This window comes from Engystomops pustulosus, chromosome 1 (assembly GCF_040894005.1).
Source record: "Engystomops pustulosus chromosome 1, aEngPut4.maternal, whole genome shotgun sequence".
In the NCBI taxonomy this organism is placed as follows: domain Eukaryota; kingdom Metazoa; phylum Chordata; class Amphibia; order Anura; family Leptodactylidae; genus Engystomops; species Engystomops pustulosus.
Genome location: NC_092411.1, coordinates 190,632,155 through 190,650,875, shown reverse-complemented (window position 1 = coordinate 190,650,875; position 18,721 = coordinate 190,632,155). Strand labels below are relative to the sequence as shown.

General features: G+C 39.1%; 1 protein-coding gene across 3 annotated transcripts in view; it reads right to left on the bottom strand.

Annotated features, from left to right (window-relative positions):
• The window catches only part of ARHGAP24 (Rho GTPase activating protein 24), a 473,550-nt gene that overhangs the window by 220,667 nt on the left and 234,162 nt on the right, over window positions 1-18,721 (bottom strand). For all 3 annotated transcript variants that reach the window (XM_072116067.1, XM_072116077.1, XM_072116060.1), the window contains exon 2: window positions 11,789-11,988. In XM_072116067.1, the coding sequence (XP_071972168.1) occupies window positions 11,789-11,988 (200 nt within the window). The remainder of the gene's footprint in view (window positions 1-11,788; window positions 11,989-18,721) is intronic.

The window sequence follows — 18,721 nt, the reverse complement described above, 5'->3', positions numbered from 1 at the left end:
TGACGCGCGCGTGCCCTAAGGTCGCGCACCGGAAGTGCATCAACAGGAAACGCCACTCCGCATCACATGATCGGAGAGACATTGCCATGGAGACGCATCCCGTCCCTGCGCACTTCCCCATGCCCGCGCGCGGCTCACGCGCACGGGCGCGTCAGAAGGATATGAACACAAGTAGGTTACATTTCTATGACTATCATTGTTTATAGATCATGCTATATATTCTATGTCCATATTGCACGAGTGCGGTCCGTTGGCTTAATCTTTTAATATAATGGGGCAGATTTATCAAGCTGTCTGAAAGTCAGAATATTTCTAGTTGCCCATGGCAACCAATCACAGCTCCCCTTTAAAATATTCATGAGCACTGATAAAATGAAAGCTGAGCTATGATTGGTTGCCATGGGCAACTAGAAATATTCTGACTTTCAGACACTTGATAAATCTTCCCCAATGTGTCAAATTGTGTTAATTTGTGCTCTGTACTTTGGGACCAAATCATTTGTATATACTTACCTTGTGTTCATATCCTGCTGACGCGCCCATGCGCGTGCGCCGCGCGCGGGCATGGGGGAGTGCACAGGGACGGGATGCGTCTCCATGGCAACGTCTCTCCAATCATGTGATGCGGAGTGGCGTTTCCTGTTGACGCACATCCGGTGCGCGACCTCAGGGCACGCGCGCATCACGTGGTGGGCGCGCCTACATGCAGGGATGCCGCGGGTAAGTATAAAATGTTAGATGCAGCATTATGTCATCACCTCCTGACGAAGCTTTATGTGCGAAACGCGCGTCGGGGTGTATCCTTTGGCTTTCCCCTGATCTGCCCAGCGTCTGTCCACCATGTTTTCGGGTAAGTGTGCAATGGCAATTTGATACTTTTTCAACACTGGACGGTACCTCCAGTGTTGTGCATGGTTTATCCTCACTGCACTATTGCCACTTTTCCCCCATTTATTTGAGTCAAATATTTTGACCACGTTACTGTCATTATCAATTACATTATTTGGGCTCTGGGCTAAATAGGGGTAGCCATTGGTCTCCTGTGTTGCCCCTTATTTCCACATTGGGCTACTTGTGTCCCCCATACATTGTATTTATATTCTTTTCCCATTTGAGGGTTATATATGTTGAATTTGATGTATTTATTTCTAAATAAAGAATATTACTTTTTTACACATTAGTGTTTTTTGCCGCTCTGGTTCTTTTGGTACCTTTTTTATAAATACTATACAACCTTCTACATGTAACTTTGCAGCAAACTTTGATTAGATGAAAAAAATTACATGAAAATTTTAATTTTCCAGTATAATATATACAAATCAAAACTTATTATAGAAACAAAATAGACTCCCCAAATAACAGTAAGTTGTTAGAAGCTTACACATACCTCATACTTACATTCATACTTCAACAGAAAATTTGTCAAAAAGAAAGTTGCTAAAAAATATATTGAGAATCACATAACTACATAATTTCACACCCCCTTACACAAAGGTACCCAAAATAACAGAACCTCCAGGAGCTTGTTGAGGTAGAACACCATAACATAGGTATAAATAATGGAGAAATTATGTAAACGACATTTTTTTCATGAATGTTTATGTGTTGTATGTATTGCATGCAATATTTTGGACAGGAGTTGCTAAAGTTCTAGGTTTCAGCATCCAGATTAGGCATAGAGAAGCAAATGTTCATCCTCAATATGTGACAGTATATGAGGAAGTATGTTCTCTGTTATGGGTAAGAGAGGGTTAATAACATGCACATTAGATACCCCTCTGCCAAGTCCAACTTCAGATGTAAAAAGTATATTTACTATCTATAGGCTGTAAGCAGTCCCCTCTTTTCTGCCACCTCCCCATGTGGCACACTTGCTGTTATATATAACCCTACACTGTGCCTATATCTTGGAGGTTACAGTTTTTCTCAAGCGCAATTATTCTATATGTCGAGTGTCCATTAGGTAGTGTCACCTCCATATGTGCTACTTCGTGTGATTTCCTTGCTATAATATTTGGATACATGTTTCAAATATTGATATTATGAAATATGAACTGAATATATACTTTTATTATATGTTTTATTGATGTATTGAGCTTATGTATACATTTTGGTGTTTACATCTACGGGGATAACCGTGTATTTAGCTTCTGTGTTTTCCCAAGTACTGTAATTCCGCCCTCTTCCAGGTGAAACCACTAAGCTCAATTGCAGGTGTGTGCTACTGACTGTTGACTACATTGTGGCATTGTTAGTAAATCTTTCTCATTGTATGTTTTATATTAAACTGTTATACAATTTAGATCGTATCATAGTATCATAGTTTGTATGGTTGAAAAAAGACACATGTCCATCAAGTTCAACCAAGGAAAGGAAGGGATTGGATAAAAATAAGCCCCATAACAAACCAATAAAAACTAGCTGAGCTGAGTGGACCTGACATTCTGGTTCCGGTTTGGCATCTAGATTTGGTTGCCCAACCAGGATGTTTGCTGGATTGGCATGCAAACAGCCAATCTGACAAATGAACGGCCCTAACAACTAGCCATGGCTATGATTGGCCAGGGGCCTATCTAGTTTAACTTTGCATGTGCTATGACTTAGTTACACCGAAAATTCTGGTTTATTTGTTTAATTTTTGATGCACATCCGTTTTCCAGCAAAACCATGACCCTTTTCAAAGAATGTGCTCCTTTGCTGTACCAGTTGTTACAAATTGTAAAACAAATGAATATAGAAATCTTACAGATGAATACATTTTCCACAATATGTACAAGTATCTCACATTTCAGCTCTGAAGGGGGAGTTCCAGTGCTCAGTCAGACCGTGCATCAGATTAATATACAAAGTCTTACAGAGATGTGTTGCATGTCCTATGTTAAAGGTGCACCAAAAAAAAAGTGCCACACTCTGTTGGGATAATACAAAGGGCACCAGATTCATGCAGAATGTGCAACATAAATCCTGAATCAGTTTACACTGTTCTTAGTAAGTGTGCCCCAATACCTGTAAAACAACAATGCAAGATATGGTCATTTAACCTTCTTTCTACTTCTACAAAGTCAGTAACAGGCATAGTGAAGTTGCCATACATTTGAATTTCCAGACTGGAAAGGGTTTGCAAGGTCAATTAATTATCATTTTTATAGACACTCCCTGAACACACAGGTTCTAGGAGGAGCAGAAAGTGAGTTTGAGTTGTCCACACAACCTCTGGTATGGCACAACACTCGCTCACAACCCTGAGCGTCTGAAAGAACCCTTTCACTAATCTCAGTAAAACAGAATGTCATCAGTATGGTAGACTGCCACCAGATTCTCATTTAATATAAGCCAGGGCTGTAATGGGACTTATTTTTGGTTAGAAGCCAACTGCAGGGTAGCTTGTATATAACTTATACACGGACATGGGAATTTATAGATCGAGATGGAAGAACAACATAGGTTAAATTGTATATTTAATTGCCTTAAGGCCACACTAGACAAACAGTACATACAATGATATTGTATATATATATATTAGAACTACAAGTATAATCAATCAGTGCGTTAGTTACCTTGTGCGGATTAATGAAGATGGATGCCCACACTTACTGATTCCTCCTGGCTTAGATGGTAAGATATCTCCCAGGGACACAAGGAATGCCCTGATTATATTAGGAGCAGACATACCCCTTCACACCCATGGGAGTGTTCTAGGAACCCTCCTACCTTGGGTCAGATGTTCTCAATGGGAAGTCATAGGGTCATGACTCTAGTCTCATTGGATCCAGATGAATCCCTGGATTAAGACATGATCTACTTACTATGCTCCTATTGAGAGTTATCTATATCTCTGTGCTCAAGGTTGCTAGACTTGTTCATAACTGACCTATTGGTCATACAAGCATGTGTGTTTTTATTATCCTTTGTCCATAAGTGGAGGGAACTCTAAGGACAGCCTGGAGTCACCAGAGCTATAGAGGTGTTAGTTGACAGCTACTCCCTATAGAGCCAGAGACCCTCTTCCATCTTTGAAGTGGGGTCTGGCATGTGATCCTTGTGTATGTCAATTCCTTATAATTTATCAGAGGTGTATTAAACTAACCAGTATAGAGTTACTGGATGCTGCCCTTGTAGCCGATTGGTTCGGACATCCGTCATTCATGTTGGCACCTGGGCACAACCCTAGCTCAGAGAAGCTGTGAACCTGTAACTCAAATAACCTCCCGCAGATCATCACATCCGGATGAGGTAATCAGCCAGGAGAATTAAACTGCGGAACTTAGGAAGTTGCAGAAGGAATTAATTGACAGCGTTTTGACACACCCCAACCCAGAGCAGGTGTAGATTTCAATTTCAGCTGGTGAACCTAGTAATCAGAACCTCTTAATAATTCTGGATTACTGAGTGCCAAGTGTGCTGATTATTAATACATCCGCACAAAGCGCCAGACTTGATAAATTGGCTTCAAGGTGTTTAAACTAGCTAAAGGAAACCTACCATCAAAATTAAGCATTATAAATCAAGGACACATACTCATATGGGGTTACTTATAATTGGTTTTGCTGGACTATTTTGGCATAAAAAGTCTCAAAAAAGTCACTTTGATTTTTTTTTAACTTTTCACTGCTAAAAATTCTCACAGGACTATTTCCAAAACTTTATTAATCTGATGGAAACATAGAACTACTGCTAGTGCAACACCGTAAAAAGTCAACAGTCCCCTGCTAGTGAAAAAATCCCACGCAGCAATTAGAGCAAATGAACATTTATTAAAGGGCCAAAGCAACTTTAATTAATCTGATGGGCAGACATAGAACTGTGGCAAGGATTCTGTCTAATGATAAATAGCCCCCTTACACCTTAACTTTGATACTAGATCCAGGCACTATGACTGTGGTAATCTTCTTATGTTTGTTATCCATGGCATCCTTTCTTATGAAATTATTCTAATGAGCCGAAAGTGCTAAGTGCTATGCTCCATGCTCTGGCTTTAAAGGTTAGGTGTGCAGGGGCACTTTCCCTTCACAATGTGTGTTGAAATTTCCACATTTGTTGTGAGAGAAGTTCTGAGGGAGCTAGGAATGAGTGATGTGCTCCTACACAGTGTAAAAGTTGATTTTAGAAAGAAGCAGGTCATGGATAACAAATATAAGGATATTACCACAACCACAGTGCCTGGATCTATGAGTAAGTGTGTTTGGTTTATCATGTTTAATTTTGATGGTAGACTACCTTTAAGGCCACTCACTTAGGTTTTTCCATCCCTCATATGTCAAACTGTGCCTCAGGTGGATGTTCGGCAATTAAAAGTTGTAGTTAACAATTGTCTGATAACAACATATTTGTATTGTATGCTATAGAATCATTTCTGAATAAAAATTGTGTTTTACAGCAGTAACTCCAATAATAATGGAAAGCTTTGAATAAGAAATGACTAAATAAAATTGAGAAATCTAAACAGGTCTATGTTTCTCTAAGCCCCTGCCTCCCATATCCACAACAGACAATAGATTTCCCTGTAGATTCCAGTCTAGTATCAGATATAAGGGGTTTGCTATATGACTTCTACTCTGAACCAGCTTATTTGTCTGCCAGTATATCTTAATCATTTAATAGAGGGCAGTATTCAAACAACATCAATTAAATTCACTCTTGAGTAATGAAAGATTTACCTAGCATTCTAACTTCTACATGGACCCTACCACCACAGGCATTTCTTTTTTGCTCAATATGATTACATTATGCAATGCAGGCACTGGGAATGGACATGTACCACAGACAGTGGGCCCTGAAGCTAAACCCACTTCCCAGATTTCCCTTCCTATTGCCCCACCCCCCTAAGGAGGGAATAGACAACTAGAAGATGATCCCTCCTTATGCCAAAGTGCAAGACAAAACAAGAACGACAATACAAACATAGAATAACTGTCAAGCTGGGTCACAGCAGAGATAATAAATAACCAAATTACAGATGAAGAAAGATGGAATGAACACCCTAAATCGAATGCCAGAATATAGAAAACGTTGTCTCTCTCACAAGAAAGGAATCAGAGCAAGATAAACTAATATTGAAATGAGTCAGATCAAAATAAACTAATACCGAAACTGGACTGCATGTGAACCAAACACTTATAGGAGACCAGAACCACGTATCCTGGTAATTGGAACAGAACTCTGTCTGTCACAACAGTTAAACGTTCCTGGACCAGAGAAGACTGGAGGAGCATAAGATTGTAGTGCAGTCAACTCCAATTCAAGTAACAAGCTACGTGCAAATAACACAAAGAGAAAAAATTAGCGTCTCCTCAGTCGTAAATCAAAGACAGCAGACCCTCACAGATTTTGAGAGGTGATCACAGTAAAACCCATTTATAAAGCATATGATGTTCTAGAATACTGACTGGACCTATTATAAATTATTAATGGTTTACATTTCTAAAACTTTCATTTGTGGAAATCTTTATGATAAATATTCTGGGTATTGCGCTAGTCTCCAGAGGGTGAAAGGTAGTAGATAATCATTACTGTACATGAATTGTAAATATTACTGTGCCGCTAGAAGGTAACATAAACCTTGAGAATGATAGCAGAAAATCCATTCCTTAGACTTCTAAGTGCTGACACAGGCCATTTTAAGAATGGATTAAATCCCTCTGCTGTTATGTAGCATTGAATGCTCTAAATGCTGCTGCACTCAGGCCTATTAACTATTCCTTTTGCATTCTAAAGTATACACAGTAACTTTTCATGGCTGCATTTACATCCTCTGCATTTTGAAGGCTCGGGAGACATTTCTCATTTACATTCAGATGGAATGAATTTAAATACAAGTAATTTGATCATAAATTAAAGAGAAGCTCCCCCTAGAGAGAATGTTAAAGGTTTTCTTGAGTGTCCAGTTGCAGTAGGCAGGTGACATCAAAATATTTTCTTGAAAAGATACTAAATTGGCATATATGGTGTTATTTATCATTGATTTTGAGGGCTTTTTCGGCATAAAAAAGTCTCAAAAAAGTTGCATTGATATTTTTTGGGACTTTTCACTACTAAAAAGTCTTGCAGGGCTATTTCCGCCTCTTCTTTATCTGGAGTAAACATAGAACTACTGCTAGTGCAACGCCGTGCAACACTGAGCAAAGCCAGATTCATGTCTTTTTTGCAAAAAAGTCCCATTAAAAGTCTCACAGTTACTTTTGAAAAAAAAAAACACTTAGCAATTAGACCTATAGAACTGTCTCAAGGAGCCTGCCTAATGATAAAGAACCCTCATAGACATAGAGTTATTGCTCTAAATACATTGCTGCAAGTAACGCTACTTCTTTAATGGCCTTTGCTTTGTTAACTAATCATTTGCTCCAGTATAAGAGTTAAGGTAAAGTTTTTATATTTTTCATAAGGCTAAGTTTTTAGAGGTTCCATTGAAATTGACAGGCAAATATCCTGCAGTAGAACTGCTTTGTGTACAGCCCCGAGGTAGCGCCGAAGCTACCTCGGGGCTGTTCATCAAAATGTGTTTAAACCTCGATATAGCGGTTTAAAACACTAGCAAAGATAAGCTCCGGCACCAGCTCACCCTGAGCTGGTGCCCGGTGTTTACATCTAATACCTACCATCAGCAGTGGTAGGTTTCCTTTAATGACATGATGCAAGTTTAAAGCCAAACTAGTATATCTATTCCAGAAGGAAACAATTCCCAACTGTAGACAGCACTGTTTCAATGTGGTTGCATCTCTTCAGTACAGTGTAGGGAACTGGTTTGGCGTAAGAGGTGATTGATTGGGGTCAAAACAAGTAAACCAATAGATGTGGTTGCATCTATTCAGTACAGTACCAGTTCCCTGTTACACTGTACTGAATAGACTACATTGAAACAGTGCTGTCTATAGTTGGGAATCAGTTTAATTTGGAATAGATATACTGGTTTGGTTTTAATCCTGCATTAACTTTTCTGGAAGTATGGATACAACACTCAACAGATGTCAAGATCTATAATGCTTCTTTAAATTGGGTTACAAACGTATCAACAAATGTTGCTTCAACTAAAGTGGGGAAGGAAATATAGGGAAAGGAGTTTAGTGAGGGAGGATCAGAAATACACAAATGCAGTCAGGGGCTGCAGGAGCTTGGAGAATTCTTTATTTTCTTATTTTATTTTGGAAAGATACCCACCAATCCATTACCAATCAGAACTAACTGCTATGTTAAGTAGGACTATTCCTATAGAGGCCATCCATACCTGTTTTTTAATTTTCCAGCTGCTCCTTCTATGACAAAAATTAACTTTAGAAATATGCAAATTAGCACTGTACTTTAGGCTAAATGGCTAAAACTTCCACCAGTGGCTTCTGTCATCCATCCACCTTGAGCTAAGTCACTCCGTGGTCCAGGGAGATGTGTAGCCGGAGCCCTGAGTTGCTCTGCTAAAGCATTTCAGGCAAATTTGGATATCTCTCAAGTGAAGTTTTGGCATGGAAGGAGTAGTTGTACAATGAAAACAAAGGTATGAGGGCACAAGTTGGGTTGGCCCTATATAACATAGCAGTTAGTTGCAACTATACAAAAGTTGCAAGAATGTGCTGTTGTGATGTGCCTATGCCTGTATTCCAAAAAAATAACAGTTCTGGGCATTTATCTCAAAATGTCCCACAGGGAGAAGGGAAAGATGCCCAAAGTTCAAACCTACAGCCTAGTAACACAAACATTTTCTAATCTCATCCATCAGAGTTGTAATAAATGTGATGTAAAGATCACAAATTAGAAATCTGCTTTTATTCTGTCACTGCACTGGATAAGTGAAGGGTGAATTGTGGATGGTTGCAACAGGCAACACTTATATTTTGTCTAAGATGTATTGTTCAATAAAAATAAAAATAGCAGTGAGAATATGACTGTACTTAAATCTGAAACATCTTCCATGACATAAGTGAAAATAGCCTTAAGCTTACTCCCCTATTCACTAAGTGCTTTGACAATAAGAAAAACTAAAATTGCTTCTTGGAAACAGCAAAACAAGTGCTGGAAATTCCAGCATTGCAGCTCAACCACACAAAAGCTTCCTTTGAAATCCCAGCTTGTCTGCTCTGAAAGCCATACAGTGCATCCATATAGATGACCTTTATAACTGGCATTGCCTTACGTTCCCAAGGTCTGCTGCAAGGCCAGCACTGATTCATATTCAAGGCTGAATATAATTTTCTCAACACTGCAGACCATCAATAGTATTTGCCGTATATTTTTCAGACAATGGGATTGTCCATGGAGAGTCTCTTAGATAAGTTATCATGTAATCTAACATGGAAGACATTTATTAATGCGTTTCTATGTGTTTCGGAATTGAACCACTACGTTATTAATATTTAATAGATACATATTTACAATAATTATAATTTTTATTTGAAACACATGGATGATAAATTATAAAGGGGATTACTTGCAGTTAAGTCTGGGATTTTGTTTCCTTGACTACTGGATAAAGGTCAATGTTTTCTTGTTTTCTTGGTTAAAATGGACCCAAAACCCCAAAGCTGTTTCATTATTTGAGGGCATTGGACTAGTATATTATTACTTATGTCCACTAAAGGAATCTGCACCTTCAAGTTTACAATCACCAAATTTTTCACAGCCACTCCCTGTGACTCAGGGAACATCGTAGACCAGGTTTTGAGTCAAAATTCTCATTCCAATATACATTTATTAACCACAGGAGCCATTGTCTGCTGTGGCAGAAAGTAACCAAGCACAGCTCAGTTTCTATTTTACCACAGATCATTAATATGAGTTCTGAGCTTTGATTGGTTACTATAGGAATTAGTATAAGACAGCTTATGTGTGAGGTAATAAGCATAGAGATATAGGGGGAGATTTATCAGAAATGTCTGAGGTAAAACTATTCATGTTGCCCATGGAAACAATCAGAGATTAGCTGTAATTTATTTGTCGGAAAATGAAACTTGAGCTGTGATTGGTTTCCATGGGCAACTAGAAATGTTCTGCTCTCAGACACTGCTGATAAATCTCCCCAATAGAGACACAAAGACAGAGACAAAGGGGGATATTTATCATATGCCGGCTCTCGTGCGTGTTGCATTTTTGCAGCGCGATACATTGAGAGGCTCCAGTCTCTTGATGTATTGGGCAGGGTGCCACGTAGCATTTATTCTGTGAAAATGGAAAAACTGTAATGGCCCACGCCGTCCCACTCCTGGCCAGCCACACCCTTCATGGCGTGAAGGCGGCGGGGGAGGGGGGAATTAATCGCAAGTGCTAGCAATAAGCTACAATTTGCAATTATTTCAGGGCTTTTACACTACAGAGAGAGAGGCAGGCAGATACAGAGAGATACAGAGAAATAAAGAGAGAAACAGAGACAGACAGAGAGATAGACTAAAAGAGAGACAGACAGAAAGACAGACGAATAGAGAAGGACAGAAATAAAGACAGACAGAGATAGATAGATAGATAGATAGATATATATATATATATATATATATATATATATATATATATATAGATAGATATTATCTAGATAGATAGCTAATATGGAGAGAGATAGAGAAACCGACACAGAGAGCAGCCAGAGACAGACTGGCAAAGAGAGAGACAGGTATAGATAGACAGCCAGAGAGAGAGAGATAGACAGACAAAGCAACAGACAGAGAGAGAAAGATGTATATAAATAGATACATACATATAAAATATTTTTGTTAACCCATTCTGAACATCCCAACTAATATCAGGAGGTACAGCTAGTATATATACAAGCGAAGGTTTTAGTTCTTCATTTTATTTATTTATATTTGTTTGTATATATTGGGATTAATAATAATTTTGTAAGTAATAATATGTGGTAGTCTGTTCCGTTTAAGCTTTTATACCTTTTTATTGTAATTTGTTGGCTGTGGCTGTATAAATGTATTCTTACATTCTGATAAGGGTTTAGTAGGTTCTAATACATCAGACAATTATTTCTGACGGCCAATCAGATTTCCTGCCCTTCATCTTCAAGGTGGGCAGTTTATGGTAATGATAGAGAATCGTCAACTTTGGACTACATTTGCATAAGCTACACCTTTGTCTTCAAGTCAAATGTGAGATGTAAAGGAAAAGATCCGGGATTGTCGTCTCCTAGGGGAAGACAGGCACAATTCACCAGCACTACAGTAAATACACAGTCCACACTGTGCGATTTGGGTGCATCTGATCGCAGGTAGTTTTATTTGGCAGTAAGACAAAACAAAGAAAACATCCAAACAAAGCCTAAGCCTCTCCGACACTAACTATACATTGAGGTTCCCTACCTCACCAGTTGCTGGCCTACTGCCTCACACCACAAAAACTTGCAAAATATATCAGTTAACCACTGCCACAGCTCCACAGGCCTTTGCCATGGACTGTCTCTTCCCCAGGGTGGAGCCATTGTGGGAAGTCTACACCAGGTACTTGTGAAGGACTTCCAGCTGGATGCAAATTACTCCTTATTAGTGGCAAAACACACAGCTTCATCCCATCCATCCAGCTTTCCATTGAGCAACATCTTCATTCTACACCCATGTAGTGGCAGCTACCCTGCTACAGAGAGTACATACAGTATAAAATAAGTAACAAATGTTTAATTATATTTAAGCTATGCAGCAATATGTATCATAATACAGTGTATATTCTGCCACAGTATCACAAAACCACAACTGGTATATTGCATATTGTGCCAATTGGCGGGAGATAAAATTTGTCATAATGAGTCGTCTTTTTTGAACTATTTTTGAACTATTGTTTAAACACAGTTTTGAATGTTTTATTAACTTACCAAAGGTTTCATTTCATCTTCATCTTTGAAATAATAGAGTTGGTCTCCCTTGAGAACAAACCAGCGCGTGTGCCAGGTTTTGACAAAACCTCCTTGCTTCCGCAGCCATCCACATTTAATTGCATTCTGCCGTCCTTGGCCAGTTTGGGGACTATCCGCAGAGACATTGTAGTCATCCATAATCAGACTGATAGACTTTTCTGTAGAAGGAACAAGAGAAGAGAGCAATAAAATACATGAAATCATCTTTTTTCCAAAGGGAAGATAGAAAGGAAAATAGTTTCCTCAGTAGTGACAGAACGGTAAAATAAATAGTCCCTGACAACAAAAGTTGCACTGCAAGGGTTCTTACTGTATTCTTCAAACTTATCTCCATGCCTGTGGCAATCAGCAGGGAGCTAACCTACTTTTTAAAGTGTGGTTCAGCTGTAAAAGGCAGACAAAGAAAAGGAGCAAATCATGGACGTGTGAGGTAGAATGGAACGCGGCCAACCTTTCTCCTCCTCACTTTGTCTTTGTAGAAGAAAATGTACACAGTATGGACACGTTCTGCACTATTTCTACAATCCTTCTCTTTCACAGTGCAAAACATTGCAAAGATCAGTTCATTGCAACACTGTGAATCCAATCCAACATGTAACTACGAATAGATACAATATATCGGTTCAACCCTTCCCATGAACAGTCAGACAATCAAGAATGGATATTAACAGAAAATATCCAATCTTGATTGTCTGACTGTTCATATATACCGATATATTGGTCCGTGGGTTGCTTTCCTGGACATATGCTCTTGATGTTACTTTTTGTGCATTATTTTCAATAAAGAAGAAATTTTAACCTAGGCCACGTTTATTGAATCTGCGGATGAGTGCCGAGGTCGGGCCTTCCTTTCCTAGTATTAAAAATGTTCCAATTTTTATCAGGTTTACTGTACTGCTCAACTACCAACAAGTACATTTCATCTCTAAACTTCCATCAGCTTCGCATTTTCTCATTTTTATTACCAAAGAAAATTATGCTGAAGCAAATGTGAAGAATATGAACAATTTGGAATTGTAATCTGAAGAAAACTGAATAGACTAATCCTGTAATAGGGAGGTTAATGGTCTCTTGTTATAAGCAGTCTGCTAATTACAAATCTCAATCTGATCTCTGATATAGATGAGAAGCATTAATACTGAGTATGAAGCAAGTAGAGCTGAAAGGAAATGACAAATATTAACTTTAGAAAGTAATATCTCCTGTCCCCAAGATGTTTGTTCTTAGCAGTGTCAGCATGTGGTTGGACAGGTTGTAACTGTTTGCTTGTCACTTAGTGTTGATTTTTGCCATTGTTTCCCTAGCCACCAGTTGGGCATAATGTAGCAAATCAAATCTACTACAACTGGCACCATGCTGATACAAGAGAAAGAAAATTCAGCTAACTATTGAATAAATCACCAGGAGGACAATCATTTTAATGAGGTAGCCACAAATGTGCACATTTTAGTCTCTATCAGTCGTTTCTATAGTGCATAGTGCCAATACATGTTCATGAAACTGGTGAGGACCTTGCAAACTTTTCAAGTTATAAAGAAAGATTGTTTATGGATGGAAAATTGTTAGTAATAACAGACACCTTCCAAGAGGGATTTGAAGTTATGAAGTGGCATAACGGACACCTAGGACTTGCATGTAGGCAAATTTTCTCTTCAGTTGCCATTCTGATATTTATAATGGAAAAAGAGAGCTGCAGTCCATGTTATTATTCGCCAGTATATAAAACAAAATTTTGTGGCAAACATCACTAATGGTGGTTTGAACTGGGCCTCAGCTTAGAATCACATATAATGTTAGGTTTTAGTCTTGTGTCCATTATTTTAATAGAAAAAAATTAACTGCATTCAATTTACTGGGCAGATATGGGATAATTCAAAACAGGCTTCCAAAAAAAACTATTGTGGAGTCTCAACCTTGTGCATCAAAAAAATGCACTTCCCACCATGTTTGAAAGCACACCGTGTCTTTGTTGCAGAAAAGAACAGGTTATGAAGATTAAGTTCATCCATTTTTAAAATACAGGTGAAATGAATGCCATGCTGTATTACTTGTCAATATGCATTTGGTCTTCCAGTTCAATTATAGCCTGAATTAGTGGGGCTTATTTACTTAAGGTCCCGCGGGCACATTTTTGGGGATTGCGCCGGGGATTATGTCGCATGCAACCTATGATTCGGACTATGCGCAGGATTTAACATTTAAATTTGTGACACATCCAAAGCACTTACATACACCGGGAGGAAGATGGCGAACTCCAGCGAACCTGATCGGGGAAGCGACACATGCAGAATATCAGGCGCACGATCTTCATGAATTGCGTCAGAGTTCATCCTTTTCGGACAGTCCGGATCGGGTATCGCGCAGGGACCGGGTAAGTAAATGTGCCCCAATGTGTCCATAGTTAAAGGGATGGTTATTTTGTAGGTGACAAATGTGTTTATTAGGAAACACCTTTCAAAGAGTTTATTTCTACAGAATCTTTCAAGTAGAAAGTCTTGAAGGACAAAAACCTGGGATGTATATGGGGTCTTGTCAACTTATGTGCTCTTTAGATAGTCTAATAAAAGTACTAATTCATGTTCTATATGCTTTTATAGTTTATTTCTAAAATGAAATGTAAATATCCCCATTATAAATGAAAATAATTCATGGCTTATGATAAAGGTGGAACCTTAGTTTGAAAGGGACCTGAGTTAATAGCGTAATGAAAATGATAAATCGATTAATCTCTGTATGAAGCCTGGCGAAAAACAAAACATTTTTCTTTTCTGTGAGCGCTGTGATAGAATTTATTGTTCCACATGCTGCTTTAATAAAAACATCACAATGCTGGTGGAGATATAGGATGAGATAGGAAAATGGTCAAGGAACATGTGTTCCATCTTGTGTTTCGCTAGTTTTCATTTTCTTTAGTGTTATTATACAGATCTATCACAGGTCTGTGGTGTAATTCCTCAGTAAGAGTAAAGAAGCTCTCCAACAAGTCCAGTGCTTATAATACTCTCATTACCCCACACATTCAGTGGCCTTCAGGGTCTGGATTAAGAGTAATAAAAGGTCGTTTCTTAAGGACATTCAATTATATGGTTTAACCCCTTAAGGACGCAGCCATTTTGCAGGTTAAGGCTCAGCCCGATTTTTTGGATTCTGACTTGCTTCGCTTTATATGGTTATAACTTTTGAACACTGTTACTTATCAAAACGATTCTGAGATTGTTTTTTCCCCACATGTTGTACTTCATTTTAGTGGTAAATTTTGGCAGATAAGTTTTGCGTTTATTTACAAAAAAAAGAAAATATGATAAATTTTTTGAAAAATTTGCCATTTTTGAAATTCTAAATCATTGCGTTTTCAGGCAGATCGATTTACCACCTAAATAAGTTGCTGAATAACATTTCCCATTTGTCTACTTTACATTTTCATAATTTCTGAAATGTCTGGATAATTTATTTTGATGTCACGCGGCTTACAAATAGAATAGCGCTTTTCCAGATTTTCAGAATTGACTATTTTGGGGATAAATACAGTTTTGAATGAAATTTTACATATTTAGCATCAAAACCCCCTATATAATCTACCCATTTTCAAATCTGCACCCCTCAAGCTATCAGAAACAGCTTTTACGAAGATTGTTAACCCCTTGAGATCTTCATAGTAATTGAATCAAAATGGAGGTGAAATTTAGAATGGTCATACTGTTCCCTTATACGTTCATTTAGCACTAAAATTTACACATTTCCAAAATATAAAAAGAGAAAACCCACCATACAATTTGTTCTGCAATTTCTCCTGAGTACAAAGACCCCCCACATGTGGCTGTGACTTGTTTTATGGGCGCACAGCGAGACGCAGAAGGGAAGGAGAGCCCTGCAGCTGCCAGGATTTTAGTTTCCTCATTGGCCCCTTTTGAAGGCTATAAAATTTTCGCTTTTTCGTTATTGGGGCCATGTGACGGCATTTTTTTTGCGGGATGAGATGCTTTTTCCATTGTTACCATTTTGGGGTTGGTATCACCTATTGTTGAAAATTTAGGAACTTTTTTTGAGGGCAGGAGTAGAAAAGCATCAATTCTGTACTGGATTTTTGACTTTTTTTTTTTTGGTGTTCACCGTATAGACTAATAATCCTGTTAGCTTTATTCTATGGGTTGATACGATTACGGGGATACCAGACATGAATATATTTTCTTACGTTTTACTAAATTTGTCAAACAAAACCCTAATGTGGGGAAAAATCTATAATTTTTGTATTGCCATCTTCCAAGTGGCATAACTTTGTTACGTTTTTGGCTACGGAGCTGGTTGATGGCTTGTTTTTTGCGGGACATGTTGTACTTTGCACCAGTATCATGTCTAAGTACATATGGTTTTTTGGTCGCATTTTATAGCATTTTTTGTGGGATTGAAAAGGTAAAAATCATAATTTTTGGAGGGTTTATAACAGTTTTTTTTTACGGCGTTTATCGTGCGGGTTCAATAATGATTTACTTTTATTCTACGGGTTGTTACGGACGCGGTGATACTATATATGTGGGGTTTGTGTTATGATTTAGACTTTTTTTTTGAGTTATATGTCTCTTTATATGTTTTGGGGGTTTGGGGCATTTTTAGTGATTTATGACTTTATTTTTTTATTGAATAACTTTTTTTTTTACTTTTTCACTTTTATACCATGGGACATGAAGAAGCAATCCTCTGATTGCTTCTTCATGATAATATTCTGCAATACTCATGTATTGCAGAGTATTATCAGTGTCAGCCTATGCACTTGCATAGGCTGGCACTGTGCCAGTAAGATGACGTCACAGACGCCATCTTACTGGCAATTCTTGCTAGTAACTCTGGGGTCCAGATCGGACCCCAGAGTTACTATAGCAACGATCGGCGCCCCCCGAAAACGGTTCGGGGGGGCCGATCGTGGGGGAAAGACACCCCAGATGCTTGTTAGATGCCGCGGTCGCGCTGACCGCGGCATCTAAAGGGTTAAGCACCCGCGATCGGAGACAACTCCGATCGCGGGTGTTACACTGGGGTGCCGGCTATTAGTTACAGCCGGCACCCCGTGTTTCCCGATGCCGGTTCGGCTCTGATCCAGAGCCGAGCCGGCATAAGCGCCGTGGCGGATATATCCGCCACTGAGCGCTAAGTCACTGCGCTCCGTGGCGGATATATCCGCCGCGGAGCGTGAAGGGGTTAAAGAGATCCTGCCACTTCGCTATCCCTGAAGTACCTATATACAATTTTTGATGCTTTCTTCTCAATGTTTTATATCATGGAAATAAAGGAACCCTTATATGCCTATATGCTATAATATATAACAACAGAGCCTGCAGGCCAGTCAGCAGACAACATGAGCATGACTAAGGCTTGGATGAAATACCTTTGTGTGACCTGATGTTTTAAGATTGATTTTCAATAATTAAAAAGGATTTCTCTGAGTGCTGGATCAGCAGACAACATGTTTACCAATGTTTACCAATGCCTCTCTCTGTATAAATAAATGGCAGCCTGAATTCTGTTAAATTCAGCAAGCATATTAAATCCCTCAATTAGTAACATAATTACTATTCATGTATTAAAGAGGACCTTTCACCACCTCACACATGTGAAGATTATCATACCATCCTGTAGGGGCTGCTACACAAATTCAGTGGCACTTTGCGGAGATATCAGTCCCAGTTTCTGACCATTGTAACCTGTGTTTGGTCAGAGGAGGAGCTGGGGCTGGAGGCATGTGTTAGGCTAATCTTCTCTCATACTGTCCAATCAGTAGCAGTCAATGTCAGAGAAGCTATTATGAATATTGACCTGTGAGTTTTTTCTATGTTTATCTAATAACTGTGTTCACATACATTCTGCTAATATTCTGTTGACATGTTTACATAATCACAATGTGCGCTTGCAGCACAGTTGCGCGGCGTGAGTATCACGCTTGCGTTTACGCAGTGTTTACATCACAGTTACACAGTTACGTTTGCGGCACATCTACGCTTATTCCGCATTTGCATCCCATTTATACTTACTCGGCATTTGCTAATCTCCATATAAGGGAGGTAGTGAAAGTTCCTCTTTGAGGGCGGGTTTATAGGCGGGGCTCCTGAGGTGCACACTGTGGCCAATGGCCCATATGTATGGCTCCTGTCCCAAACAGTCAAGTCAGCTGTGAACTTACTGCCTCTGGCTGAATCGATGCGCAGCTACGGTGGTGTAGCGCAATGCTCCTAGTCAGAGACAGTCAATCTGCTCACAGTGACAACGTAGCATGTGTACGCTTCAAAGACCGGTCAAGCCTCGGCTACTACCTGATGTGCCCACACAGAGGAGCCCGCAAAGCTCATTCTGCATGCAGCATCCACCTGCACTAATAGTCAATATCCTTGACTACCAATGTTACTGGATCATAGCATGTGGCGTACCATAGCATTTTTTAAAATCTAACTTGGATATAGATATATTGCTGGTGGAGTCGGTGGTTCAGTATGTAGATTATTACTGGGGGAGGTAACTGTATATAGATGTACTGGGGGATGAGGCCGCTATATATATTACAGGGAGGGGGGGGGTTGGCGGCAGTATATAAATGTATTTCAGGGGGTTTGGTTGCTGTATGTAGAAGTGATACTGGTTGGTTGGTGGCTGTATATAGATGTAATAGTGGGGGGTTGGCGGTTGTATGTAGATATATTACTTGGGGGTTAGCGGCTGTATATAGATGTATTACTGGGGATTGGCAGCTATATATAGATGTATTAATCAGGGGTGAGGCGGCTGTATGTAGATGTATTACTTGGGGGTGTTGTGGCTTTATGTAGATGTATTACTGGAGGATTAGAGTCTATATGTAGATGTATTACTGGGGGGTTGGCAGCTGTATGTAGATGCATTACTGGG